Source organism: Aegilops tauschii, chromosome 5 (assembly GCF_002575655.3).
Source record: "Aegilops tauschii subsp. strangulata cultivar AL8/78 chromosome 5, Aet v6.0, whole genome shotgun sequence".
Classification (NCBI taxonomy): Eukaryota; Viridiplantae; Streptophyta; class Magnoliopsida; order Poales; family Poaceae; genus Aegilops; species Aegilops tauschii.
In genome coordinates this window covers 65399244-65420799 of record NC_053039.3, presented here as the reverse complement: position 1 = coordinate 65420799, position 21556 = coordinate 65399244, and the positions used below count along the sequence as shown (strand labels likewise).

Here is a 21556-nt window from a genome sequence, read left to right as displayed (position 1 = left end):
ACGTCTAGACTATTTTAGTACTTAGATGTGGAATGGCTATAGGCCGCAGATTTTTTCTTTTATTACTGCGTCGGCAGGGTCTTGAAGTCAAGACCTCTTGACTCGGATACCATATTGAATTCATGCTCCACTCAACTGTTTCAAAAGTCCGAACTATTGGAGCAAGGTGCGCAATATATTTCAACATCGTATATAGGGACTTTGAATTGTGATTTCATTTTGGGGATCAAGCCGATACGTGAGAAAATATCAATTTGGAACTCGAATTTATATTTGAGTTATGACGAGGAGTGAGGTAGATTCTCATTGTTCAAGAAAATGAAGAAAAGGGATCTCAAGAAGGCTTTCTCGGGGAGAAAGCTGGTTCAGGAACTGCTAAATGGGGCAATCTAACTAGCTGGTTAAAACACTTTCCGCAGTGGGCTTTCAAACTCTCTTTTAGGCTGAGTTTTTTACTTGCCTCGTGGCGTAAGTCAATTTTCCTATTAGGCTTGAAGCTGGTAACACAATGCCTTTTTATGTGCTTTTTGCTTTTGCTTTTCTTTTTCTTTTTAGTTGGTTTTTCTACATGAATATTTTTTGCATATTGGATGAGTGAAAATGTATACACGCAACTACTGCAGAGTATGTGTGTAAATTACACTATAGTGTGAAAATGAACTATTATATGTTTATTAAAAATGCCATATCTAAAAAGTGCAATTCCAGTGCAACTATTTTACTTTCATTTCTTATTAAATGTTAATACCAATGCCACTAGTTCATTCTTCCTTAGATAACTTCATTATTTTATTTTATTTAGTTTTATTTATTTTCTTTTCTTTTTTAGGGTAAAATACCAAGGCCACTAACTTATTCCTTCTTAGGAAACCTCTTGTTTGCAAAACTTCCATTATTATATGCTTATAGTTGCGTATTATGGTAAAGTGCAAACTTTGTCATTATTTGTTTCATAGTTTTTATGTTATTCCTTCTTAAAGGTTAATACCATTGCACTAATTCATTCTTGCATAGAAAACTTCATTACTTTGATTTTATATTAGTTTTTATTATATTTTCTTTCTTCTTTAAAGGTAAAATACTAATGCCACTGACTCATTCCTTCTTAGGAAACTTAATTTTTACAAAAATTAATCACTATTATATGCTTATTCTTGCATATTATGATAAAAACACAAATTTCGTGCGAATTTTGCAATTATTTGTTTCATTTTTCTTCTTATTAAAGGATAATGCTAATGGTACTAATCCGTTCTTCCTTCGAAAACTTCATTATTTTGAATTTTTTTAGAGTTTTAATTTTTTTAAAGGGTAATATCAATGGCACTATTTAATTCTTCCATCTAAAACTTCAGTATTTTGAATTTTTTTAGTTTTTTCATTTTCTTTCTTCTTTAAGGGTAATACCAATACCACTAATTCATTCTTCCTTGTAATACTTCTTTATTTATTTATTTTTTTGTCATTTTCTTTCTTCTTCCAAGGGTAATACCGGTGAGTTCATTCTACCTTGTAAAATTTCATTATTTTGATTTTACTTTAGCTTTTATTTGTTTTCTTTCTTCTTTAAGGCTAATACCAATGTCACTAATTCATTCCTTTTTGGAAAACTTATCTTTTGTGAAACTCTCACTGGAGTATATGCTTATTCTTGCATATTTTAAAAAATTAATTTTTCCGTGTAAATTATGTCATTTATTTATTTTTATTTTTTATTTCTTTTTAAGGGTAATACCTATGCTGCTAATTCATTCATTAATAGGAAACTACTAATTCATTGGTATTTCCACTGATTCATTCATTTTAATGGTAATTTTTTTCTTTACTTTTATTTTTGTTTGTGTATTCTTTAGGGTGACACCACCACAAGTATTAGACTTTCAGGCAATCGATGTTTTTTCTTATTTCAGTTATTAGGTTAACAACTCACACTAACTAAAAACATGCAACTCATGCAATCACCATCCTGATTATTCTTCAGGCTTGGAACTGTGTGTGTTACCATATGTAAAACAGTTTTCTGTTGAAATCTTTGTACTAAATCACCGGGAGTGGCCATGTGTTATTGGGTTCCTTCCACTGCCCATCACTATGCATTACATGTTGTGATGCTTGTGGTTAGGTTGCATGTGGCAAAGCTGACACTGGACGTATAGGTAAGAGATGTCGGGTTGGGGCCGGAAAAGAACATCCAATCCACCAGAGCCAATGCTTGTGATAGATTTCACACGTTTTTGGTCAGGCCAGGACGACACGTGAGTAGGCTCGGCTTGCGATTAGGCAAACACGTCAATCATTGGAGAGACGAAAAATGGTGCATTTCACCCTCCTTGCCGCTCAACTATAATGAGTATGGGGTCACATATTCGATTGAGCCAAAAAAATCAGTGGACTGACCACTAGTCGCTCCATATCTTTATTGTTTTCTCATGCTATGTTGTCAATTCCTCAAAAAGAATTGTTCGAACAATTTTAGTCCTCTTAAGGCAAAACCATGTACTGTGATGGACGTCTATGCCGTGCTAATAGCGAGATCAATTGTCGTCTACCTCAAGCAGATCGTCTAGCGGACTGGCCTAGTAGGTTTACGTTCATTAGTTTTGTTCGTAATCTTTTAGTTTCGTTTATATGTTTAAATATTGTCAAATGATTACTTTACTTAATTTTTTTTATCATGCTCACCACATCAAAAACAAATGCTCATGAAATTTAAAAAATTTATCTGCGCATTTTTAAAAACGGTACAATAGTTCAAAAATGTTTGTGCCATTTTAAAAACGTTCACAAGTTTTGAAATATGTTCATTACATTTTAAAAATATTAATATTTTTACGTAATTTGTAGGAAAGTATTCATAAATTTAAGAAATGTCCACGCTTTTAAAATAGGTTCCATGACGTTTTAAGAAAAAAACATGAAATGTAAAAAATTGTTCACGCAGTTTTAGAAAAGAAATCATAGCATATAAAAATGTTCTAACATATAAAAAAATGTTTTCATGTTTAAAAAAATATTTATGAAATTTCTGAAAAATGTTCAAACTTGTGTTTTAAAATGTTCGCATTTTACTAAATCGAATATGTGACCCCATTTAAAATGCACATTTGACAATTTTAAATGTGTATTTTTCAAACATTTTTAAATGCACATTTAAAATGTAACTTGTGTTTTAAAACGTGTATTTTTCAAACATTTTTAAATGCACATTAAAAAAATTAGTATTCCAAAATTGTTAAATGTGCATTTTACTAATGTTTAACATGTATTAGGATAAAGTTCAACGTGTATTTGAAAAAGTTTGAGCGTGTATACTTAAAATGTTGAACGTTTATTAAAAAGAATGTCATGTTTTTTTAAAACAAAAAGAATAAATGGAACAAAAAGGGAAAACATAAATAGAAAACCAATGGAGAAACACGAAAGATTCTGAAACCTGTCTGTATCGGTCCATTGAAACTTTCCGGACCCGCACAATTTGGCCAGCCCACTGAGGTGCTCCATGGACAATAAATCTCACGGGACATGAACCAGTTCATGATGAGCTTGTTGAGTATTTGTGGGTGCTCCATGGACAATAAATGTCTTCATGTTGTGTTTACTTCAAATCATTTGGACGGTTTGTTATGTTTACTTCAAATTATTTGGACCAATTTTTATGTTTAAATTGCAAATTTTTATTTAAATAGAATCCGGACAACGCTCAATAAGTATTTATTGGGGCCTTAAATTTCCTTTTTCTAATTGTTGGGAATGAGTGCCTTGCCGAGATTGATGAATTTTCTTGTTCGGACCGCAGGCCCCTCGGTTGAACAAATGTCCGTCAATGCGAAGGGGGCAGATCCCCGTTGGCCCGCTTGTGTGTCTCGTTCGTCCGCCACCTCTCCGGTGTACGGTCGCCGCCACCGTTTTCTCTCTTCCAACCTAGACAAGCCTAAATAAAATGAAAAGAATGTGATAAAACAAAATGAACAAGCTAGTGATTGGGAGAATACCAAGCTCCTGGATTGTACATTCAAACCGAATCAGAATCACTGCCCTAGATTTATTGCCCGGCTTCAATGAGCGACAGCATATCATATGGTGTACACGTACTCCGTCGGTCCCTGCCACAGGGTTCCAAGATCCAGGCTAGCACATTAAACCCACGGTGTCCACCACCCTCATAAACCCTGCAGCAGCAACAGCAGCAAGAGCTCCAAATTAAGCTGCATCTACCACTACACAGATCAACAAAGCAAAGGCCAAATGGGCACATTAGTAGCATAATTAGTACCGGTACTCATCATCACAGCACAATCTTGTGCATCATTCAGAGTACCACTAGTATCTAGCTATAGCCTATACTAGCTAGCTTCCCTTGGATCATGAGCAATTGCCGTCTTCTGCTGAGTTGTGCCATGTGAGGAGTTCCTTTCTGCAATGCGATGAGGAGTATAGTACAGTGCTGGCAATAATCCGTGTAACTACCGTGGACCATCAATGGATCTGTGCTGCCCACATTGACAATTTGGGGTTTCATTCAGTAGTAAAGGTTACTCCTCCTCTACTCACCACATGCAGGCTCCTTTTAATCGTAAATCGCAATTAAGCTTATCCGGACCATAATTAGCGAGGACAGCGCCCCCTTTTCTACGTTTGAAGTTTTGCAGTAAAAGCTGAGGGTTGTTTGTGTTGGGTACAGAAATTACTGATATTTAACACTTCACATTTCCCTCCACTAGACCATCTCCCTGCACATGGCAGAAGCAGAGTGTGAGAGAATGGGAAATCCATTGTGTTTAGATCATTGGATCATTTTCCTCGTTCTGCTTCTTCCTCATTCTACTTCTTCCCCTGCATGCTGCTGCAAAGATCGACGCGTAATGGAGTAGAGCAAGTAGTAGCGGCAGCCGCAGCTGCAGAATTGTAGCGTTTTCTCTGCAGATGGGCAAGGCTGGCAGGTGGCTCAGAAGCTTCCTCACCGGCAAGAAGGCCAGGGACAAGGGGACAGACGACGGCCTGCCGGCGCCGGCCAAAGAGAAGAGACGCTGGAGCTTCCGGCGTCCGGCGGCGTCGGTGAGCGCCAGGGACACGATCAGCGCCACGTCCGGCTGCCAAGGCAAGGGCCAGCTCGCGTCCACGTCGTCGCACTGCTTCTCGGAGGTGCATGCGGTGACGGTGCAGGACCAGCATGCCGTCGGTGCTGCTGCGCCGCACGAGGTCGCGATCACCGCGGCCAAGGCGCCGCCGGAGGGCAGCACCTGTGACGCCGAGGAAGCCGCGGCCGTCAAGATTCAGTCCGCCTTCCGATCGTATCTGGCGAGGACGGCACTGTGCGCGCTGCGAGGGATGGTGAAGCTGCAGGCCATCGTGAGGGGCCAGCTGGTGAGGCGGCAGGCCGACATGACGCTCCGCCGCATCCAGGCGCTCGTCGCCGCCCAGAGGCGCGTGCGCGCTGAGCGGCTGCGGCTCCGGCTCCTCGAGGACGGCACGCCGCCGGCGCGGACAACGAGCCGCCGGTCGCCGCAGCATCACTGCTCCCCTCGGAAGCCACTGTCCGTGGCAATGCAGGAGGAGAACGGGAAGGGCGTCGGGGAGGTGGACAGCAGCGGCGGCGCACGGCGCAACAGCTGCTGCTCGACGCCGGCGAAGGCGGAGCTGTACTACAACCAGAACCAGAAGGCGTCGCCGGGTCCGTCGGGTCTGACGTCGGACTTGAGCGTGCGGACGTTCAGCGGCCGGTTCGACGAGGAGCACTACTCGTCCGCCTCCTTCTCCGCGGCGGCGTCCGAGGCGAGCGGGCGCCACCGCGGCGGCAAGGCGTGCCACGCCCACGCCGCGAGCTACATGGCCTACACGGAGTCGTCGCGCGCCAAGCAGGCGCGGTCGCAGAGCGCGCCGCGGCATCGCCCCGAGGCGGCCTCGCCGTCGCGGTCGTACGAGCGGCCGCCTAGTGGGAGCGGCGGCCGGCGCAGGGCGTCCCTCGAACCGCGGGACCTCGCCGGCCAAGTGCGCGCCCCCTCGCCAAGGAGCTCCGTTGACGCGGGGCGTGTGGCACCGCAGGACAGGCCAACGGCGGCCGCGGCGCGCATCGCGAGATGATGACTCTCCGCACCGAGGCGGAGCGAATGAAATTTAATGCCGCAATAAAAAGTCTGTTTCTGCCGTGAATTATCTGTCCTGCGGTAATAATCATGGACGGTCTATTCTATGATGGCATTTTCAAAACGGACCCTCAAACCGCCTCCAAGATTTAAATTGCACAATCTGGACATGTTTTTCGATCAAACGTGATTCTGTACTGCTCCGTCGAACAGTCGGGATGCACTTTTTTGCGCAAACATGAAACAACCTGAGGATTTGCAGAAGTCCGGACAGCAGACACGTAGAACTCCGACATCGCCGGCCCACTCAAAACTCCTCCTGGACCCTGCGCCTTCGTCCTTCTATTTTCTCTCCTTTCCCTTTTCTCTTTTTCCTTCGCCGCCACTCCAACACCACGGCGACCCCGCGCACACTCCTGCCGGAACTCGACGAGCCAGTCACCTCCAAAGAGCATTACAAATTTTGAAAATTGTTTGTTGCCATAACATATCAAGATTTACCAAAGAAAACTCGTTCCGTGGTATTATGTTCAACAAGTTTTCCATGGTACGTTCAAAGTAAATTGCCATGCTATTCAAATTTTTTAACATTGTTTGTTGAATAAATTTGCCATGGTGTAAAACAAATTTTGCATGATCCAAAAATAATTTACCATGGTTATGTTCAAAAGAAATATTTAGTGGTATGTGCAATGAAATTTGCCATGGGTCCAAACAATATGTTTGCCATACAAAAAGTGTAATGTGTAGAAAACAATTTTACTTAGAAAAATGCAAAAATAATAATCTAAAATTGCCATGTGACAAATTAGAAACATTTCCAAAATTATCATGAATACGGTAGAAAATTCCTAAAGCTTGTAACGGGAGCATTACAAAAAGAAATGAAAAAATCAAGTTCAGAAAGACAAAAAAAAAGATGTTGCCATGCGATTTGTCATGTCTAGAATTGTCACGTGACAATTTCAATCAGAATTGTCACGTGACAACTTTCAATCAGAATTGTCACATATAACAAGTGACATGAGGCAAAAAAAACATGCAATAATTGTTAAGTTGATCTAAACTTAAAAGTAAAATTTTCCATGTGACTACTAGAAACATATCCAGAAATTTGACATGTCTTATAAACCAAATAATTCAAATTTATCATCTAATCATGATTTTTTTTGCCATGTGGACATTACAAAAATGTTGCCATGTGACAAGTTTGAAAATTCATAAATTGCCATGTGGACATCAAGGAGTGTAAATCCGTTTATATATGTAAAAAAAGGAGTCTAAATCCGAATCGGGCAAGCTAGCTGAATCCTAGTCTACTCGGCCGTCGCTCCAGCCGATCGCAGCATAAATGTGTAGCCTACCAACCTGCCTGTTTACGCTCTTACGATACGATCTGCTACGATACGATCGGGACAGCGGTCGCCCACGCTGCGCTCCGCTGCGGCATGAAGTTCAACCCGACGCCCGCGGTGGCCACCGGCTTCTACCTCCGGCGCTGGGTCCTCCGGCAGCAGCTGCCGGACACAGCCCGCGTCATCCGCGAGGCGAGGGTTTACGATTCGGAGCCCAAGGACCTCGCCGCCGTGTTCCCTCGGCTTCCCGGAACCCATGACCGCTTCTTCTTCACCACGTGCAAGCGCCAGAAAGCGGGGCGCGGCTACAGGATCTCGCGCACCGCCGGCTCCGGCGCTGGCGGATGGGCCTCGAACGGCAAGAAGGCGGTCCAGAATGACGCCGGCGAGACGATCGGCTTCCTCGACACCCTTCGCTACTCGTACAAGGACAAGAACAAAGAGTCCGATTGGTTGATGGAGGAGTACCACATCTGCGGCCTGGACCAGTTCGCCGTCGACGACAAGGGGGAGGAGCGCGTCCTCTGCAAGATCTACGTCTCGCCCGGTTCGAAGCAGGGGTCCGTCACGCGCCAGCAATCTGAAGCAGGGGATCATCTTCTTGTTGAACGTGGAGTCGCCGGAGCACACGCCGCAATGGTCGTGCAGCCGCAACCGCCGCGTCCACATGAACCACGGCAGCCGCGGGTGAACAAGAAACCAGCGTTCCCGCGTCCGCAAGAAGCCAGGAAGCCGCAGGTGATCCAGAAGCCACCGCCGCCGCGTGCCCTTGATAAACGTCGCGTGCCCACGCCCACGCAGCAGGCGCCAAAGAGGCGGGCGCCTCCCATCGCCGAGCCGCCGCGCCCCAAGCGGATCCGCGCTGCTGCTGCTGTGCCCGCGTCCGCAGCACTGTCGGCTGTCAACGTGGCAGTTCGACAAGCCATCGGTGGGTGGAACTCTCCGAAGCGACCGTCCTGGAATCCTTCGGAGCCGCCGGCTTTCCTGTCGGCGCCGCCGCCTCAGCGCCACGCGACAATAAGCCCTCGTAAATCACATCCCGCGCTGACCAAGGACATGGACGACTTCGCGAGGTCACTGGAGGTCGATCTTGAAATGGCAGAGGACCAAAGCACCATCCAGCAAGGAGGCCACCAGAGCACGAGCGGGTCGGAGTCCCAGCCGCCGGAGGTCGACATGAGCGACTTGTTGAGCTGGTTTGATGCTGACGCAGAAGAGTTGGCAGAGACAAGGGAACACGTCCAAGATGAACAAGAAGACCAGCCTGAGCATGCGAGGTCACTGGAAGGCTTGGTGGCTGACGAGCGAGGAGACGACGTGATAGCACAAGACCTGTTCAATGCGCTCAACAGCATCGGCAATGGCGATGATCTGATCAGCGACGGTGGAGACACGGACGATTGGCTCAGCCTGCCTCTTTCAGCCTACAATGGCATCATGTACTAAGTACAGTAGCTCAAGGAACGGAGACTCTAATTTGCTCCTCTGTACGTACGTATCTCAAAATTTGTCAAACTGATGATACCTCGTACATTGTTGTGGCAATCATATCTCAATGAGTTTTGGTTGTATGAAAATGGATATCTTGATTAATAATATATTCACTAGAACTGCAAATGCATATTATATATTGTGTAGTTCCAAAATATTTGTTGAATAAGTAGCATGATAACCGATCATTGTTGGATAGTTAGGAGGGCAACAGTACCTCCAACCCACCAGAGATCAAACCCAGATCTCATGCTTTCATGTCTCATTATGTGAAACATTCTTTTAGTAGGAGGCAACATTTCCATTGATAGCGAGCTGCGCGTAGTGAATTCATCAATCTTCAAGCTCAGCAACTTTGATATGATCTTTAGTAGGCGCCATGTGAGTGTGTGTTTGCGTCTGCATTATAATCAGTGTTTCTAAAAAAAGACATAAGTAGAATGATATAATGAAAAAAAATATCATGCATGTTGAGGTGAGCCTTTGAGAAGGGCATGTGTGATGAGATGAGATGTGTCTATGTTGAAATAAATAGAAGTGATTGACATCAACTAATTAATGAATCCTTTCTCATGCATGTTTCTTTTTGCAGAAAGCATTCTCATGCATGTTGAGGTAGGCCATTGATGAGGTGGCACTTGTAGTGAAAATTCCTAAAGCTTGTCATAAGAGCATTACAAAATGAACTAAAATTTGCCATGTTTGGAAAGAGAAAAAAATATATGAATTTGTCACGTCTAGAATTTCCATGTGACAAGTTTCAACTACAACTGTCATATATAACAAGTGACTGTTGGGGAACGTAGCATGCAATTTTAAAAAAAATCCTACGCTCACGCAAGATCTATCTAGGAGATGCATAGCAACGAGAGGGGGAGAGTGTGTCCACGTACCCTCGTAGACCGAAAGCGGAATCGTTAGTTTAACGCGGTTGATGTAGTCGAACGTCTTCACGATCCAACCGATCAAGTACCAAACGTACGGCACCTCCGAGTTCAGCACACGTTCAGCTCGATGACGTCCCTCGAACTCTTGATCCAGCAAAGTGTCGATGGAGAGTTCCGTCAGCACGACGGCGTGGTGACAGTGATGGTGAAGTGATCCGCGCAGGGCTTCGCCTAAGCACTACGTGAATATGACTGGAGGAGCAAACTGTGGAAGGGGGCGCCACACACGACTTGGAACAACTGGTGTGTCTTAGAGGCGCCCCCTGCCCCCATATATAAAGGAGGGAGAGGGGAGGAGGCCGGCCTAGGAGCGCCCCAAGTGGGAGGAGTCCCACTTGGGCTTCTAGTCCAATTTGCCCCCCCTTCCTTTTATCGGAGGGGGAAAGGGGGAAGGAGAGGGAGAAGGAGAAGGAGAAGGAAAGGGGGGCGCCGCCCCCTCCCATAGTCCAATTCGGACTCCTCCATAGGGGGCGCACGCGCCACCCCTTGTGGGCTGCCTTGCCTCCCTTCTATGGCCCATATGGCCCATATCTTCCTCCAGGGGGTTCCGGTAACCCCCCGGTACTCCGATACGTACCCGATACATTTCGAAACACTTCCGGTGTCCGAATACTATCATCCAATATATCAATCTTTACCTCTCGACCATTTCGAGACTCCTCGTCATGTTCGTCATCTCATCCGGGACTCCGAACAACATTCAGTCACCAAATCACATAACTCATATAATACAAATCATCATCGAACGTTAAGCGTGCGGACCCTACGGGTTCGAGAACTATGTAGACATGACTGAGACACCTCTCCGGTCAATACCCAATAGCAGAACCTGGATGCTCATATTGGCTCCCACATATTCTACGAAGATCTTTATCGGTCGAACCGTTATGACAACATACATTATTTCCTTTGTCATCGGTATGTTACTTGCCCGAGATTCGATTGTCGGTATCTTCATACCTAGTTCAATCTCGTTACCAGCAAGTCTCTTTACTCGTTCCGTAATACATCATCCCACAACTAACTCAGCCACATTGCTTGCAAGGCTTATCATGATGTGCATTACCGAGAGGGCCTAGAGATACCTCTCCGATATTCGGAGTGGCAAATCCTAATCTCGATCTATGCCAACCCAACAAACACCTTCGGAGATACCTGTATAGCATCTTTATAACCATCCAGTTATGTTGTGATGTTTGTTAGCACACAAGGTATTCCTCCGGTATCCGGGAGTTGCATAATCTCATAGTCGAAGGAATATGTATTTGACATGAAGAAAGCGATAGCAATAAAACTGAACAATCATAATGCTAAGCTAACGGATGGGTCTTGTTCATCAAATGACAACACATGTCTATGGTTAGGGAACTTAACCATCTTTGATAAACGAGCTAGTCTAGTAGAGGCTTACTAGGGACATGGTGTTTTGTCTATGTATCCACACATGTATCAAGTTTCCCGTTAATACAATTCTAGCATGAATAATAAACATTTATCATGATATAAGGAAATATAAAATAACAACTTTATTATTGACTCTAGGGCATATTTCCTTCAGTCTCTCACTTGCACTAGAGTAATTTAGTTCACATCTCCATGTTCACATCTTTATGTGATTAACACCCATTGTTCACATTGCCTTGTGACCAACACCCAAAGGGTTTACTAGAGTCAATAATCTAGTTCACATCGCCATGTGATTAATACCCAAAGAGTACTAAGGTGTGATCATGTTTTGCTTGTGAGAGAAGTTTAGTCAACGGGTCTGCCACATTCAGATCCGTATGTATTTCGTAAATTTCTATATCTACAATGCTCTGCATGGAGCTACTCTAACTAATTGCTCCCACTTCCAATATGTATCCAGATTGAGATTCTGAGTCATCTAGATTAGTGTTAAAACTTGCATCGACGTAACTCTTTAAGACGAACTCTTTATCAACTCCATAACAGAGAAACATTTCCTTAGTCCTCTTAGGTAACTAAGGATAATTTTGACCGATGTCCAGTGATCCACTCTTGGATCACTATCGTACCCCCTCCAAACTCATGGCAAGGTACGCAATAGGTCTGGTACACAGCATGGCTTACTTTATAGAACCTATGGCTTAGGCATAGGGAATGACTTTCATTCTCTCTCTATCTTCTGGCGTGGTCGGGTTTTGAGTCTTACTCAACTTAATACCTTACAATAAGGCTAGAACTCCTTCTTTGACTGATCTATTTTAAACTCCTTCAAAATCTTGTCAAGGTATGTATTTATTGAAAATCTTATCAAGCGTCTTGATCTATCTCTATAGATCTTGATGCCCAATATGTAAGTAGCTTCACCGAGGTCTTTCATTGAAAAATTCTTATTCGAGTATCCTTTTATGTTATCCAGAAATTCTATATCATTTCCAATCATCAATATATCATCCACATATAATATCAGAACTGCTACAGAACTCCCACTCACTTTCTTGTAAATACAGGCTTCACCATAAGTCTGTATAAAACCATATGCTTTGATCACCTTATCAAAGTATATATTCCAACTCCGAGATGCTTGCACCAGTCCATAGATGGATCACTGGAGTTTGCATACTTTGTTAGCACCTTTAGGATCGATAAAACCTTTTGGTTGCATCATATACAACTCTTCTTTAATAAATCCATTAAGGAATGCAGTTTTGACATCCATTTGCCAGATTTCATAAAATGCGGCAATTGCTAACATGATTCGGACAGACTTTAAGCATCAATACGAGTGAGAAAATCTCATCGTAGTCAACACCTTGAACTTGTTGAAAACTTTTTGCGACAATTCGAGCTTTATAGTAACACTACTATCAGCGTCCGTCTTCCTCTTGAAGATCCATTTATTCTCAATGGCTCGCCGATCATCGGGCAAGTCAATCAAAGTCCATAATTTATTCTCATACATGGATGCTATCTCAGATTTCATGGCCTCAAGCCATTTATCGGAATCTGGGTCATCATCGCTTCCTCATAGTTCGTAGGTTCGTCATGGTCTAGTAACATGACTTCCAGAACAAGATTACCACACCACTCTTGTCGGGGGGATGAACCCCGGGCAGGCAACGGAACCCGGATCCTTTTCAAAAATAACGGGGCCAGCATCGCCCCTCAAGCCGGCTCGCGCCTGACCGGGTTGCCCAACCCGGCCAAGCCCCTCGACCCGGCCAAACTCTCCAACCCGGCCGGACTCCTCAACTCGGCCCCAACAACCAGCTCAAGATAGCCGAACCCGGCACATCAAGACTTCTCCAACAAGCCAGCTCCACCCTTGGCGCGTTCCTCAACCCGGCCACGGGTCAGCTCCCGTCCCATCCCAGCCGTACGATGGGATGAGTCTCCACCTACCGATGACCTAGGCAACAATGTCCCTCCCATGCCTCTGGTCAGCCGGGGCGTGGCAACAGTGCCCCACCTACCCGCTGACCAGGGCCGGCGTGGCAACAGTGCAGCCATCATCACCGATGACGCCAGCATGCGGCGACCTGATGGAGCGCCACTGTAGCCGACTCAACCCGGCCACTCCCTGACGATCGACAAGACGGCCAACAGTGCCCGCGTACCCGGCGGGTCCCGCGCCTGGAGAACCCGGCAAGCCCTGACCCCCGGCAGGTCCCAGCGCCGGCTTCCCGGACAATGACAATTCGGCCCATGGCCTTGTAACATTACCCTTGTACCCCTGGGGGGGTTGACCTATAAAACCCTCCAGGAGCCCTCATGCACGGGGCGATCAGATCAGTAGTAGCACACACACACCACAAGGAGAAGCAGCCCGAGCCTCGGTCTATCTTCCTCCTTCCTCCATACAGCTCAAGGAGCAACTCTGTATTGTTACATCTAAACCACACTCGGCAGGACTAGGGGTATTATCTCTCCGGAGAGCCCCGAACCTGGGTATGTCTTGCGTCCCGCGCTCGCTCATGCCGACCTTGCCTCTGGAGCCCACCAGTGCCCTCGAGCCTCCTCCTATCTTTAGCCATCTCTTGGTATCTGCCGTGCGCCCACCACGACAGTTGGCACCCACCGTGGGGCAGCTCAAGGTCCTGGTCGGGAGCATGCTTCAGACGGGGCTCCTCTCCGACTCTAACGAGCCCGTCACGCTGGCGGACGACGTCATCGACGCACTCGCAGCCTCCTTCACCGCGCTGCGCATCGACAACAAAACCATGCTACGGGAGCTACTAGCCTAAGAGAAACTCTTCAAATTAAAAATCTCAATGGATATCATTGTGTTTCCTGTTTGACATGCTACTATGGTTCAGATCCAAATAGTTCCTTCAATTGGCATGTACCATGTCTCAAGCTGTGACAATTTGACATGCCCACTACAATTTACATATCAAGATGTTCACTTAACAAGTTGATGCTGAACTGAAGCAAATAACATACTATTTACGTAAATAGGTGGAAGGCACTCTGTTTTTTCGAATCAAACACACTACGAACATGGCTTGCATTGACAGAGAGGGGAAATGGTCCTCACCTGTACAACAAGCAGCACGGTTGTGGTGGAGATGATGCAAACACGCACAAGGAAGGAAGCAGTGGCATGTACTACTTGACAACAAGCATCACCGACGGAGGATGATCTTGGTGTCGATCCCCTTCAGCTTGACGACCGACTTCAAGTGGGCCTTGAGCATATCAAGTTTCCTCAGACTGTAACAACCATGACTTCCAGTTTTTTTCTCTACCCATGCTCTCTGATGTCTACTACACAACCTTCTTCTTGTAGACGTTGTTGGGCCTCCAAGTGCAGAGGTTTGTAGGACAGTAGCAAATTTCCCTCAAGTGGATGACCTAAGGTTTATCAATCCGTGGGAGGCGTAGGATGAAGATGGTCTCTCTCAAGCAACCCTGCAACCAAATAACAAAGAGTCTCTTGTGTCCCCAACACACCCAATACAATGGTAAATTGTATAGGTGCACTAGTTCGGCCAAGAGATGGTGATACAAGTGCAATATGGATGATATATATATATATATATATATAGGTTTTTTGTAATCTGAAAATATAAAAACAGCAAGGTAACTAATGATAAAAGTGAGCGTAAAAGGTATTGCAATGCTAGGAAACAAGGCCTAGGGTTCATACTTTCACTAGTGCAAGTTCTCTCAACAGTAATAACATAATTGGATCATAAAACTATCCCTCAACATGCAACAAAGAGTCACTCCAAAGTCACTAATAGCGGTGAACAAACGAAGAGATTATTGTAGGGTACGAAACCACCTCAAAGTTATCCTTTCTGATCGATCTATTCAAGAGTCCGTAGTAAAATAACACCAAGCTATTCTTTCCGTTCGATCTATCATAGAGTTCGTACTAGAATAACACCTTAAGATACAAATCAACCAAAACCCTAATGTCACCTAGATACTCCAATGTCACCTCAAGTATCCGTGGGTATGATTATACGATATGCATCACACAATCTTAGATTCATCTATTCAACCAACACAAAGTACTTTAAAGAGTGCCCCAAAGTTTCTACCGGAGAGTCCAGACGAAAACGTGTGCCAACCCCTATGCATAAGTTCACAAATGGAACCCGCAAGTTGATCACCAAAACATACATCAAGTGAATCAATAGAATACCCCATTGTCACCACGGGTATCCCATGCAAGACATACATCAAGTGTTCTCAAATCCTTAAAGACTCAATCCGATAAGATAAATTCAAAGGGAAAACTCAATCCATTACAAGAGAGTAGAGGGGGAGAAGCATCATAACATCCAACTATAATAGCAAAGCTCGCGATACATCAAGATCGTATCACCTCAAGAACACGAGAGAGAGAGAGAGAGAGAGAGAGAGAGAGAGATCAAACACATAGCTACTGGTACATACCCTCAGCCCCGAGGGTGAACTACTCCCTCCTCGTCATGGAGAGCGCCGGGATGATGAAGATGGCCACCGGTGAGGGATCTCCCCTCCGGCAGGGTGCCGGAACAGGGTCCCGATTGGTTTTTGGTGGCTACAGAGGCTTGCGGCGGCGGAACTCCCGATCTATTCTGTTCCCCGATGTTTTTAGGGTATATGGATATATATAGGCGAAAGAAGTCGGTCAGGGGAGCCACGAGGGGCCCACGAGGGTGGGGGGCGCGCCTAGGGGGCAGGCGCGCCTCCCTGCCTCGTGGCCACCTCGAAGCTTCCCTGACGTCTACTCCAAGTCTCCTGGATTGCTTCCGTTCCAAAAATAACTCTCCTGAAGGTTTCATTCCGTTTGGACTTTGTTTGATACTCCTTTTCTTCGAAACACTGAAATAGGCAAGAAAACAGCAATTTGGGCTGGGCCTCCGGTTAATAGGTTAGTCCCAAAAATAATATGAAAGTGTATAATAAAGCCCATAAACATCCAAAACAGATAATATAATAGCATGGAACAATAAAAAATTATAGATACGTTGGAGACGTATCAGCATCCCCAAGCTTAATTCCTGCTCGTCCTCGAGTAGGTAAATGATAAAAACAGAATTTTTGATGTGGAATGCTACCTAACATATTTATCCATGTAATTCTCTTTATTGTGGCAAGAATATTCAGATCCATAAGATTCAAGACAAAAGTTTAATATTGACATAAAAATAATAATACTTCAAGCGTACTAACAAAGTAATCATGTCTTCTCAAAATAACATGGCCAAAGCAAGTTATCCCTACAAAATCATATAGTTTGGCTATGCTCTATCTTCATTACACAAAATATTTAAATCATGCACAACCCCGATGACAAGCCAAGCAATTGTTTCATACTTTTGATGTTCTTAAACTTTTTCAATCTTCACGCAATACATGAGCGTGAGCCATGGACATAGCACTATAGGTGGAATAGAATGGTGGTTGTGGAGAAGACAAAAAGGAGAAGATAGACTCACATCAACTAGGCGTATCAACGGGCTATGGAGATGCCCATCAATAGATATCAATTTGAGTGAGTAGGGATTGCCATGCAACGGATGCACTAGAGCTATAAGTGTATGAAAGCTCAAAAAGAAACTAAGTGGGTGTGCATCCAACTCGCTTGCTCACGAAGACCTAGGGAATTTTGAGGAAGCCCATCATTGGAATATACAAGCCAAGTTCTATAATGAAAGATTCCACTAGTATATGAAAGTGACAACATAGGAGATTCTCTATCATGAAGATCATGGTGCTACTTTGAAGCACAAGTGTGGTAAAAGGATAGTAGCATTGCCCCTTCTCTCTTTTTCTCTCTCTCTTTTTTTGGGCCTTCTCTTTTTTTATGGCCTTTCTTTCTTTTTTTTCTTTTTTTTTGTCCGGAGTCTCATCCCGACTTGTGGGGGAATCATAGTCTCCATCATCCTTTCCTCACATGGGACAATGCTCTAATAATGATGATCATCACACTTTTATTTACTTACAACTCAAGAATTACAACTCAATACTTAGAACAAGATATGACTCTATATGAATGCCTCCGGCAGTGTACCGGGATATGCAATGAATCAACAGTGACATGTATGAAGATGATGAACGGTGGCTTTGCCACAAATACGATGTCAACTACATGATCATGCAATATGATAATGATGGAGCGTGTCATAGTAAACGGAACGGTGGTAAGTTGCATGGCAATATATCTCGGAATGGCTATGGAAATGCCATGATAGGTAGGTATGGTGGCTGTTTTGAGGAAGGTATATGGTGGGTGTATGATACCGGCGAAAGGTGCGCGGTATTAGAGAGGCTAGCAATGGTGGAAGGATGAGAGTGCGTATAATCCATGGATTCAACATTAGTCATAAAGAACTCACATACTTATTGCAAAAATCTATTAGTTATCGAAACAAAGTACTACGCGCATGCTCCTAGGGGGATAGATTGGTAGGAAAACACCATCGCTCGTCCCCGACCACCACTCATAAGGAATACAATAAATAAATAAATCATGCTCCGACTTCATCACATAACGGTTCACCATACGTGCATGCTACGGGAATAACAAACTTTAACACAAGTATCTCTCAAATTCACAACTACTCCACTAGCATGACTCTAATATCACTATCTTCATATCTCAAAACAATCATCAAGTATCAAACTTCTCATAGTATTCAGTGCACTTTATATGAAAGTTTTTATTATATCCCTCTTGGATGCCCATCATATTAGGACTAAATTCATAACCAAAGCAAATTACCATGCTGTTTAGGACTCTCAAAATAATATAAGTGAAGCATGAGAGTTCATCTATTTCTTCAAAATAAAACCACCGCCGTGCTCTAAAAGGATATAAGTGAAGCACTAGAGCAAATGACAAACTACTCCAAAAGATATAAGTGAAGATCAATGAGTAGCCGAATAATTATGCAACTATGTGAAGACTCTCTCTCATTTAAATATTTTAGATCTTGGGATATTATTCAAACAGTAAGCAAAACAAAATAAAACGACATTTCAAGAATAGCAAACATCATGTGAAGAAGCAAAAACTTAGGATCAACCGATACTATCCGATAGTTGTTGAAGAAGAAAGGTGGGATGCCAACCGGGGCATCCCCAAGCTTAGACGCTTGAGACTTCTTAAAATATTATCTTGGGATTCCTTGGGCATCCCCAAGCTTGAGCTTTTGTGTCTCCTTAATTCTTCTGATATCACGGTCTCCCTAAATCTCAAGAGCTTCATCCACACAAAACTCAACAAGGACTCGTGAGATAAGTTAGTATAAACCAATGCAAAAACCTTATCATACTCTACTGTAGCAAATCACTAAAATTATTATTCAAAATTTTATACTAAATTCCTCTGCATATTTAATAGTCCTATCCTCAAATAGAATCATTAAACAAGCAAACATATGCAAACAATGCAAACATAACAGCAATCTGCCTAAACAGGACAGTCTGTAAAGAATGCAGCAAGATCCATACTTCCCTAGCTCCAAAAATTTTGAAATAAAATTCCCACTGTAGTAAATTTATCAGAGCTTATTATGAAAAAGGTTTCAACATTTTATCACATTCTGACTTTTCTAGGGAATTTTTGCAACAGTGGTAAACTTTCTGTTTTGAAACAGCAACATGTATACTTGCAAAATAAGCATGGGTAAAGGCTATCCTTGACATTTTTATTGAAAATAGAGATGCAAAATATTATTATAAATAACAGCAAGCAAATACTAACAAAATAAAATGACGCTCCAAGCAAAACACATATCATGTGGTGAATAAAAATATAGCTCCAAGTAAAGTTACCGATGAACGAAGACGAAAGAGGGGATGCCTTCCGGGGCATCCCCAAGATTTGGCTTTTTGGTGTCCTTAGATTATCTTGGGGTGCCATGGGCATCCCCAAGCTTAGGCTCTTGCCACTCCTTGTTCCATAATCCATCAAATCTTTTACCCAAAACTTGAAAACTTCACAACACAAAACTTAGCAGAAAATCTCATGAGCTTCGTTAGCGAAAGAAAACAAAAACACCACTTCAAGGTACTGTAATGAACTCATTCTTTATTTATATTGGTGTTAAACCTACTGTATTCCAACTTCTCTATGGTTTTTAAACTATTTTACTAGCCATAGATTCATCAAAATAAGCAAACAACACACGAAAAACAGAATCTGTCAAAAACAGAACAGTCTGTAGTAATCTGTAACTAATGCAAACTTCTGGAACTCCAAAAATTCAGCCAAAATAGGAAGACCTAGACAATTTGTTTATTGATCAGCAGAAATTGTAATCAATATTTTATCACGTTGTGGTGATTTTTAACAATTATTTTCGTGAACAGAAAGTTTCTGGAATTTTCAGCAAGATCAAATAACTATCATCCAAGAAGATCCTATAGGTTAAACTTGGCACAAACACTAATTAAAACATAAAAACAAATCTAACCAGAGGCTAGATCAAATATTTATTCCTAAACAGAAGCAAAAAGCAAAAAACTAAAAATAGAATTGGGTTGCCTCCCAACAAGCGCTATCGTTTAACGCCCCTAGCTAGTCATTAATAATTTTAATGATGCTCATATGAAAGACAAGAATTGAAGCGCAAAGAGATCATCATAAAGCATGTGAAAAACACATCTATGTCTAACATACTTCCTATGCATAGGCATCTTATAGGCAAACAAATTATCAAAGCAAGCAAAAACTAGCATATGCAAGGAAGTGGAAAGAAACAATAGCAATCTCAACATAACGAGAGGTAATTTAGTAACATGAAAATTTCTCCAACCATATTTTCCTCTCTCATAATAATTACATGTGGGATCATATTCAAATTCAACAATATATCTATCACATAAAAAAAATTCTACATTATCCACATGCATGCAAAGTTGACACTCTTCCAAAATAGTGGGAATATCATTAACTAAAGTCATGACCTCTCCAAACCCACTTTTAATAAAATTGCAAACAATATTATCAATCTCATATTCATCATGGGGCTTAAATAAATTTTCAAGATCATAAGAAGAATCACCCCAATCATGATCATTGCAACAAGTAGTAGACATAGCAAAACTAGCATCCCCAAGCTTATGGTTTTGCATATTATTAGCACAATTGACATCAAGAGAATTTATAGTAAAATCATTGCAATCATGCTTTTTATTGAAGGAACTATCAAATATGGGTGAAATAGCAACGATCTCATGTTTAACATACGGAACTATAGCAAATTCATCTTTATAAATATTGGCATCATGGCCACAAGAATAGCAAGCATCATGTTCATCAAGGGATATTTCAATCAAATCATCGGAATCACAATTATCTATAGATTCATGCATATCATTATTTTCTTCCAAAGCAACGGTCATTCTTTCAATAAATTCTTTGACATAGACATTATGAGCATAGTTTTCATAGCAATATTTAAGTATGTCAAGATTTTCAGATTCGTAGAGAGTAATATCATACTTTTCAAACAAAGAAGCAACTTCAAAAGAACCCTTAAAAGCAACAAATTCTTCAATTTGTTCAATATCATAGTAGCTATAAACACCCTTTGCATAAGAAGATAAGATTTCATTTTCATTAAACTCACATAGGTAGGGGAGGTGTTTTTAGGGTTCTTAGAACAACAAGTAATATCACAAATTTCACAAAGATTCCGAGCATAACACATCAATTTGTTTATTTGATTCCATAAGAGCCTCCCTTTTTCAGACAAACGGTGACGCACAAAATGAGCATGCTCATCTAAAGATTTCCCATCAACTAGGCTAGTTGGGGTTTCAGCACGAGCGCATAAGGATCGAAGATGATCCAAGTAGAACACTTTAAGTGGATCCAGATCAATAGATTTTTAGCAAGCAAAGATGCAAGCAAATAGAAGGCACGTGGAAACACAAACAAAAAGGCATACGGGAAGAAGGCGAATAAAACGGCAAGGGTGAAGTGGGGGTGAGGAAAACGAGAGGCAAATGGCAAATAATGTAATGCGAGGGATAAGAGTTTGTGATGGGTACTTGGTATGTCTTGATTTGACTTGACTTGTGATATGTCTCCAACGTATCTATAATTTATGAAGTATTCATGCTATTATATTATCCATCTTGGATGTTTAATGGGCTTTACTATGCACTTTTATATTATTTTTGGGACTAACTTATTAACCCAGAGCCCAGTGCCAGTTTCTGTTTTTTCCCTTGTTTCAGTGTTTCGCAGAAAAGGAATATCAAACGG

At 42.7% G+C, this 21556-nt stretch overlaps 1 protein-coding gene across 1 annotated transcript; it reads left to right on the top strand.

Annotated features, from left to right (window-relative positions):
• Positions 1-3475: 3475 nt before the first annotated feature.
• LOC109760214 (uncharacterized) lies at positions 3476-8979 on the top strand. Its single transcript, XM_020319049.4, has 2 exons — positions 3476-5364; positions 7430-8979. The coding sequence occupies exons 1-2, from the start codon at positions 4924-4926 to the stop codon at positions 8882-8884; spliced, it is 1896 nt and encodes a 631-aa protein (XP_020174638.2). The 5' UTR covers positions 3476-4923; the 3' UTR covers positions 8885-8979.
• Positions 8980-21556: the final 12577 nt, after the last annotated feature.